General features: G+C 24.1%; 1 protein-coding gene across 1 annotated transcript in view; it reads left to right on the forward strand.

Annotated features, from left to right (window-relative positions):
* Positions 1-1,697, forward strand: part of atp10a (ATPase phospholipid transporting 10A) — a 142,890-nt gene extending 141,193 nt beyond the window's left edge. Inside the window, exon 21 of the mRNA XM_062039313.1 lies at positions 84-1,697. Within this exon, the coding sequence (XP_061895297.1) occupies positions 84-525 (442 nt within the window). The 3' untranslated portion in view covers positions 526-1,697. The remainder of the gene's footprint in view (positions 1-83) is intronic.
* The last annotated feature ends 8,303 nt before the right edge of the window (positions 1,698-10,000 follow it).

Raw genomic sequence — 10,000 nt, forward strand, 5'->3', positions numbered from 1 at the left:
TCGGACTCGACGTGGTAAATGTTTAGCCAAAGACCCTTTTCCTGATCATCCATCCCGGAAGATGACGGCTGTCTCCCTTGCAGATTCTTCTACCGGGCGTGTCAAGGCACGCTGTTCCCCAGCCCGCTCCACGTCGGACGCCAGCTGGACAAACTCCCCGCCGAGACACGCAGGAACCTCCTGAGCCTGAGCGGGGTCGCGGCGGGGCCACAGGCGGGCCCCAAGCATCCCGCCGCCTCGCCGGCGATGCCCACGTCCTCCGGCGGGGCCGATAACGGCGAGCGGACGAGTCCGGAGAAGAGTCTGTCGTCTCTGCACACGTCACTTCCTGCAAACATGGACGCTCTTCTTTACGCCGCAGGGAAGTCTCCGCCCCCTCCCGCCAAAGACCCCCGGCTCCTCCACGAGACGCTGGAGCGGCCCGACGCCAGTCTGTCCGTGCGGATCGCCCCGGCGGACGGCGGCCCGCACTGCGTCAAGTACACCAGGACCTCCGAGGGAAGACTGGAACGCGACACAGCGTGAATATTTGCACCAGCAATTTTTTATTGTCTTTTTCAATTTGGTACTTTATTTCACAAAGATGCTTTTATTTTGGCGACTGGATGATGTTTATTTTTAAGGCAAAGCCTGCATGATGTGTTTTATTTGTTAGTTTGACATCTCAGTGCTGGTCGGCTCTCCAAGAGGCAGACTTCTCCTTCTGCTGCTGGATTTGACCTTTTTTTTATCTCTTTTTGTATTGTGTGTTTTTAAAAAATAGCACAATCAGCACAAAGTCACATGACCTCAGTACAAAGAGACACACTGAAAAGCAGAAATATTTACTGGAATAAAGCTAAATAATTACATGAAAGCCTGCAGGGTTATAAAAATAACTTTTTAACAGTTAAAAATTTCAAAAATTCTCACGCAAACTCATATTTTATTGTTTATTTCTCATAATAATTCACTTATGTCCTATCCTTTTTTGCTTTTGAGTGTGGCTCTAATACTTAGGAGAAAGATGTCTTTTTATGCAACCAAACAGAAAAATGTATTTGCAACCAAAAAATATATATTTCAACAAAAAAAAACAGATTTGATATTAAAAAAAAAAAAAAAAACATTTGTAAACAAAAAACTGATCTGAAATTAAAATAAATATTTTCAAACAAAAAATGGATTTCAAATTAAAAGATAAATGTTTAAAAACAAAAATGAAATGAAAAATATTTGTTTTTCCAAGCAAAAATAGGTATTTGAAATTTTTAAACAAAAAAAAAATGCATTTTTAATTTAAAGATAAAATACTTTCAGACAAAAAAATGTATTTGAAATTAAAGAAAATATTTTCAAACAAAAAAATGTATTTGAAATTTAAAAATAAAATACTTTCAAACAAAAATCAGCTTTGAAATTTAAAATATATTTTCAAACAAAAAATTTATTTCAAATTATCCATCCATTTTCTACCACTTGTATAAAATATTTAAAAACAAAACAATAACATTGAACTATGAATAATCTTTTTTTAAACAAAAAATGTATTTGAAATTTCAAAACATTTTCAAACAAAAAATGAATTTGAAATTTAAAGAACGTATTTTCAAAACAAAAAAATGGATTTAACATTTTTGAACAAAAATGGATTTCAAATTAAAAAATAAAGATGTACAAATAAAAGATAAATCTGAATTTTTTTTTTTTTTTAAATTTAAACAAAAATATTGATTTCAAATTTCAAACATTTTTAAAACATAAAAAATTGGATATGACAAAGAAAATATTTTCACACACAAAACGAATTTGACTTGTCCAGGGTGTACCCCGCCTTTTGCCCGAATGCAGATGAGATAGGCTCCAGTACCCCCCGCGACCCCAAAAGGGACAAGCGGTAGAAAATGGATGGATGGATGGAAAACAAATTTGAAATTTAAAAGATATTTTTATTAAAAAAAATGTGTTTCAAATTATAAAATGTTTAAAAACAAAAACATTAATTTGAAATATAAATAATGTGTTTTGAAACAAAAAATGTATTTGAAATTTCAAAACATTTTCAAACAAAAAATGAATTTAAAATTTAAAAATAAAATACTTTTAGACAAAAAATGGATTTCAAATTAAAAGAAAGTATTTTTTTTAATGGATTTAACATAATTTTAAACAAAAATGGATTTCAAATTAAAAAATAAACATGTAAAAATAAAAGATAAATCTGAAATTTAAAAAAATAAAAAATTAAAACAAAAAAATGGATTTCAAATTTCAAAAATTAAAAACATAAAAAATTGTATTTGACAAAAAAAATATTTTCACACACAACGGATTTCAAATTTAAAAGAGAGTTTCAAACAATGTATTTCAAATTATAAAATGTTTAAAAACAAAAACATTAATTTCAAATATAAATAATCTTTTTTGAAACAAAAAATGTATTTCAAACTTAAAAACATTTTCAAACAAAAAATGAATTTGAAATTGAAAAATAACATACTTAGACAAAAAACAGGTTTGAAATTAAAAGAAAATATTTTCAAAACAAAATAATCGGCTTTGACATATTGTTAAACAAAAATAGTTTTCAAATTTAAAAATAAATATTTACAAATAAAACATGAATCTGAAAAAAATGGATTTTAAATTTTTTACAAATATTTTCTAAACATCAAAAAATTAGATTTGACAAAGAAAATATTTTTACTCACAAAATGGATTTGAAATTTAAAATATATTTTCAAACAAAAATGTATTTCAATTTATAAAATGTTTAAAAACAAAAACATTAATTTGAAATATAAATAATATTTTTTGAAACAAAAAATGTATTTTAAATTTAAAAATAAAATACTTTACCTTACCAAATATTTTCCAAACATAAAAAATAGGATTTGACAAAGAAAATATTTTCACACAAAAAACGGATTTGGAAGAAGAAAAATATGTAAGATAAAACATTATTTGTACTTTTTTTTTTAGATTACAATTTTCTGGGGTGTTGAAATCCTTTTTTTTTTTGGTTGACCAAACTTCAATCTTGTGGGCGGGGCCTCCCCTAAACAATATGTTAGAAGCCTTTTTATGGTCAGTCACAAATATGGCATTACTATATATGGGCGTGACTGCTGACTACTTTTGCCCTCAACACGTTTGGAGGGACAATACCAAAGACTCGTTGTTGGCGATATTGACTAATAATCTTCCATTGTTCAGAGGAGGCCCCGCCCACAAGATTGAAGTTGAGCCGTAACCAAAATAAAACGATTTGCTGCAAAACCTTTTTTGCTTGAATTTTTTTTGAAATTGCAAATCCATATTTAGTTAGTTTGCATGAAACGCCACATCGTACTCCTCTGTTGATCAGTGCAGGTTGAAATCTTTGCTGGAATGTCTTCTCCTTCTAATGCAGTTAATAACTCTTCTAGCACATTCCAAAGATAATTTTTCATATCTGCTGTTTGTGTGTGATGTCATTGTGTTTTAACAGTGTCAGCCAGAAGGAAACTTTTTCACTTCCTTGCTTAGCAGGGGAAGAGTTGTATTCATGTTCACATCTAGCGCCTCCTAGCTGCAGCTCCTTGTCATATTGAAGCCAAACATTCCTCAACATAAGCTACCGGTCCCGCTTTACTTGAAGGTCTTTTTTCAAAAGATGAGTTATTCAAAGCTGGAAACCAAAAACATTTAACGGTGCGAGCCAAAGTTAAAAGTTGAAGCTTTAAACTTTTCTGAAAGCACTTTGACGTTCAACAGCTGCACGGCTTTTTGCAGACAGATGGGAAATATGTTTTTTTTATATATATTGTGGTGCAACTTGCAAAAAAACATGATGTCATTGAACGCACCTGGAATACTTCAAGTCTTGTTTGTGCGTGGTTCCCTGAATGCATCATTTGTATGTTCTCCAAGTATGTGCCTTAACACTGGATAATAAATGTTCCTCCTGAAGATGCTCCTCGTATCATATTCATATTCATATTCATCAACTTTCTCTACCTCCTGCTCATTTGTCTTCTTCTCTTCCAGATTCCTCCTGCTCCCACCCCAACATGTTGCTGCTTATCTCGTGAGTAGGAGGACCGGCTGTGAGTCTTTTGACTTTTTATCACTCACTCTGGACATTTTTATTAAACACAAATTCTATTGCAACATTTTCTAATTTCACTTGTTTTTTTTACTATTTTATTTATTATTATTATGGTTAATTTATTATTTAATCAGATGAATATTGTAAATAAATACACATTTTTTGCTATTAGTTAAATATGTCACATACATTTTTTTATTAGTTAAATGTTTAATTTACTATTAAATTAGTTAAAGATTATAACTAAATGTTGTTTTTTTTACTATTTTATTTATTTGTGAAATGTTGAATGTATTATTTAATTAATTAATTATTTTAAATAAATGTTTTTTTTACTGTTTAATGTATTTATTAGTTAAATGTTTAATTATTTAATTAGTTAAATATTTCACATGAATAAATATTTTTACTATTTTATTAGTTAAATGTATAATTTAGTATTTAATTAGTTAAATGTTTTACATGAATAAATATTGTTTTTTACTATTTTATTTATTATTAGATAAATGTTTAATGTGTTATTTATTTAGTTAAATATTTTTTGTTTTACTATCGTGTTTATTTTTAGTTAAAAGCTTAATTTATTATTTAATTAGTTAAATATATTAAATAAATCAATATTTAATATATTATTGAATTAGTTAAATATTTCACATAAATATTTTTTTTATTAGTTAAGTGTTTAATTTACTATTTAGTTAAATATTAGTGAAATGTTGAATGTAATATTTAATTAGTTAATTCTTTTAAATAAATATTGTTTTTTTACCGTTGAATGTATTAGTTAAATATTTAATTAGTTAAATATTTCGCATGAATAAATATTTTTACAATTTTTTTATTAGTTAAATATTTAATTTAGTATTTAATTAGTTAAATATTTTACATAAATATTGTTTTTTACTATTTTATTTATTTTTAGATAAATGTTTAATTTATTATTTATTTAGTTAAATATTTTAAATAGTTTTTTTTTACTATTGTGTTTATTTTTAGTTAAATGCTTGATTTATTATTTAATTAGTTAAATGTTTTAAATAAATCAATATTTTTACTATTTTATTAGTCAAATGTTTAATTTTCTTATTTAATTAGTTAAAGATTTAGCATAAATAAATATTGTTGTTTTACAATTGTATTTATTATTAAATGTGTAATTCATAATTTAATTAGTTAAATACTTTACCTAAATAAATATTGTTTTCTTTGCTATTTTATTTATTAGTCAAATATTTAATATATTATTTAATTAGTTAAATATTTCACACATTTTTTTTTTATTAGTCAAGTGTTTAATTTACTATTTAATTAGTTAAATATTATAAACAAATGTGCTTTTTTACTATATTATTTATTAGTGAAATGTTGAATGTATTTAATTAGTTAATTCTTTTAAATAAATATTGTTTTTTACTGTTTAATGTATTAGTTAAATGTTTAATTATTTAATTAGTTAAATATTTCACATGAATAAATATTTTAAAAAATATATTATTAGTTAAATATTTAATTTAGTATTTAATTAGTTAAATATTTTACATAAATAAATATTATTTTTTACTATTTTATTTATTATTAGATAAATGTTTAATTTATTATTTAATTAGTTAAATATTTTAATAAATAGTTTTTTACTATCGTGTTTATTTTTAGTTAAATGCTTGATTTATTATTTTAATAGTAAAATATTTTAAATAAATCATTATTTTTACTATTTTATTAGACAAATCAAATGTTTAATTTTCTTATTTAATTAGTTAAAGATTTAGCATAAATATTGTTGTTTTACAATTGTATTTATTATTAAATATTTAATTTATTATTTAATTAATTAAATATTTTAAATAGATAAATGCTGTTTATGTACTATTTTATTTATTATTAGTTAAATGTTTATTTTATTAATTAGTTAAAAAAATGTAAAAAATAAATATCTTTTTTTTTTAGTATTTTATTTATTATTAATTAAATGGTTAATTTATTATTTAATCAGTTAAATATTGTAAATAAATATTGTTTTCTTTGCTATTTTATTTATTAGTCAAATATGTAATATATTATTTAATTAGTTAAATATTTCACTTTTTTTATTAGTCAAGTGTTTAATTTACTATTTAATTAGTTAAATAATATAAACAAATGTGCTTTTTTACTATTTTATTTATTAGTGAAATGTTGAATGTATTATTTAATTAGGTAATTCTTTTAAATAAATATAGTTTTTTTTACTGTTTAATGTATTAGTTAAATGTTTAATTATTTCATTAGTTAAATATTTCACATGAATAATTTTTTTTTTTTAAATGTATTAGTTAAATATTTAATTTAGTATTTAATTAGTTGAATATTTTACATAAATAAATATTTTTTACTATTTTATTTATTATTAGATAAATGTTTAATTTATTATTTAATTAGTTAAATATTTTAATAAATAGTTTTTTTACCATCGTGTTTATTTTTAGTTAAATGCTTGATTTATTATTTAAATAGTAAAATATTTTAAATAAATCAATATTTTTACTATTTTATTAGACAAATCAAATGTTTAATTTTCTTATTTAATTAGTTAAAGATTTAGCATAAATAATATTGTTGTTTTACAATTTTATTTATTATTAAATATTTAATGTATTATTTAATTAATTAAATATTTTAAATAGATAAATGCTGTTTTTTGTACTATTGTATTTATTATTAGTTAAATGTTTATTTTATTAATTAGTTAAATATTTTAAAAAATATATATCGTGTTTTTTTTTAGTATTTTATTTATTATTAATTAAATGGTTAATTTATTATTTAATCAGTTAAATATTGTAAATAAATATTGTTTTATTTGCTATTTTATTTATTAGTCAAATATTTAAAGGCCTACTGAAACCCACTACTACCGACCACGCAGTCTGATAGTTTATATATCAATGATGAAATCTTAACATTGCAACACATGCCAATACGCCCGGGTTAACTTATAAAGTGACATTTAAAACTTCCCGGGAAATATCCGGCTGAAACGTCGCGGTATAATAACGTATGCACGTGACGAAGTCAGAGTAACGGAAGTTATGGTACCCGTAGAATCCTATACAAAAAGCTCTGTTTTCATTTCATAATTCCACAGTATTCTGGACATCTTTTGCAATGTGTTTAATGAACAATGAAGGCTGCAAAGAAGACAGTTGTAGGTGGGATCGGTGTATTAGCAGCGGACTACAGCAACACAACCAGGAGGACTTTGTTGGAGCGCTAGCCGCGCTAGCCGCCGACCTCACCTTGACTTCCTACGTCTCCGGGCCGCCAAACGCATCGGGTGAAGTCCTTCGTCCTTCTGCCGATCGCTGGAACGCAGGTGAGCACGGGTGTTGATGAGTAGATGAGGGCTGGCTGGCGTAGGTGGAGAGCTAATGTTTTTAGCATAGCTCTGTGAGGTCCCGTTGCTAAGTTGCTAAGTTAGCTTCAATGGCGTCGTTAGCACAGCATTGTTAACCTTCGCCAGCCTGGAAAGCATTAACCGTGTATTTACATGTCCACGGTTTAATAGTATTGTTGATTTTCTATCTATCCTTCCTTCTATCCTTTATTTTTTTGTTTCTATATGCAGTTAAAGCACGATGCTATCACGTTAGCTCGTAGCTAAATCATTTCGCCGATGTATTGTCGTGGAGATAAAAGGCACTGAATGTCCATTTTGCGTTCTCGACTCTCATTTTCAAGAGGATATAGTATCCCAGGTGGTTTAAAATACAAATCCGTGATCCACAATAAAAAAAGGAGAGTGTGGAATCTAATGAGCCAGCTTGTACCTAAGTTACGGTCAGAGCGAAAAAAGATACGTCCATCACTGCCTCTCAAGTCCTTCACTGTAACGTTCCTCATCTACGAATCTTTCATCCTCGCTCAAATTAATGGGGTAATCATCACTTTCTCGGTCCGAATCTCTCTCGCTCCATTGTAAACAATGGGGAATTGTGAGGAATACTAGCTCCTGTGACGTCACGCTACTTCCGGTAAAGGCAAGGCTTTTTTTTATCAGCGAGCAAAAGTTGCGAACTTTATCGTCGATTTTCTCTACTAAATCCTTTCAGCAAAAATATGGCAATATCGCGAAATGATCAAGTATGACACATAGAATGGATCTGCTATTCCCGTTTAAATAAAAAAAAATCATTTCAGTAGGCCTTTAATATATTATTTAATTAGTTAAATATTTCACATGAATATTTTTTTCATTAGTTAAGTGTTTAATTTACTATTTAATTAGTTAAATATTATAAACAAATGTTGTTTTTTACTATTTTATTTATTAGTGAAATGTTAAATGTATTATTTAATTAGTTAATTATTTTAAATGAATATTGTTTTTTACTGTTTAATGTATTAGTTAAATGTTGAATTATTTAATTAGTTAAATATTTCACATGAATAAATATTTTAAAAACATTTTTATTAGATATATGTTTAATTTAGTATTTAATTAGTTAAATATTTTACATAAATAAATATTGTTTTTTACTATTTTATTTATTTTTAGATAAATGTTCAATTTATTAATTATTTAGTTAAATATTTTAAATAAATAGTTTTTTTACTATCGTGTTTATTTTTAGTTAAATGCTTAATTTATTATTTAATTAGTTAAATATTTTAAATAAATAAATATTTTTACTATTTTATTAGTCAAATGTTTAATTTTCTTATTTAATTAGTTAAAGATTTAGCATAAATAAATATTGTTATTTTACAATTGTATTTATTATTAAATGTTTAATTTATAATTTAATTAGTTAAAGATTTTACCTAAATACATATTATTTTGCTATTTTATTTATTATCAGTTAGATGTTTACTTTATTGTTTAATTAGTTAAATATTTTAAACAAATATTGTATTTTACTATTTTATTTATTATTAGTTAAAACATTTAATTTATCATTTAATTAGTTAAATATTTTAAATAAATACATCTTGTTTTTTATATATTATTTGATAGTTAAATGTTTAATTTATTATTAATTAGTTAAATATTTTAAATAGAAAAATCCTGTTTTTTGTACTATTTTTTTAATAATTTGTTAAATATTTTAAATAAATAAATATAGTTTTTTTTACTGTTTTATTTATTATTAATGAAATTATTAATTTATTATTTAATCAGTTAATTATTTTAAATAAATATTGTTTTTTTTTATATTTCATTTATTGGTCAAATATTTAATATATTATTTAATTAGTTAAATATTTCACATAATATTTTTTTTATTAGTTAAGTGTTTAATTTACTATTAGTTAAATATTATAATTAAATGTTTTTTTTACTATTTTATTAGTGAAATGTTGAATGTATTAGTTAATTATTTTAAATAAATATTGTTTTTTACTTTTTAATGTATTAGTTAAATGTTCAATTGTTTAATTAGTTAAAAATTTCACATGATAAAATATTTGTACTATTTTATTATTAGTCAAATGTTTAATTTTGTATTTAATTAGTTAAATATTTTACATAAATAAATATTGTTTTTTTACTATTTTATTTATTAGATAAATGTTTAATATATTATTTATTTAGTTAAATATTTTAAATACATACTGTTTTTTACTATCGTGTTTATTTTTAGTTAAATGCTTAATTTCTTATTTAATTAGTTAAATATTTTAGATAAATCAATATTTTTACTATTTTATTAGTCAAATGTTTAATTTTCTTATTTAATTCGTTAAAGATTTAGCATGAGTAAATATTGTTGTTTTACAATTTTATTTATTATTAAATGTTTAATTTATAATTTAATTAGTTAAATATTTCACCTAAATATTGTTTTACTATTTTATTTATTATTAGTTAAATGTTTAATTTATTGTTGAATTAGTTAAATATTTTAAACAAATATTGTGTTTTACTATTTAATGTATTATTAGTTAAATGTT

This window comes from Entelurus aequoreus, linkage group LG27 (assembly GCF_033978785.1).
Source record: "Entelurus aequoreus isolate RoL-2023_Sb linkage group LG27, RoL_Eaeq_v1.1, whole genome shotgun sequence".
NCBI lineage: Eukaryota > Metazoa > Chordata > Actinopteri > Syngnathiformes > Syngnathidae > Entelurus > Entelurus aequoreus.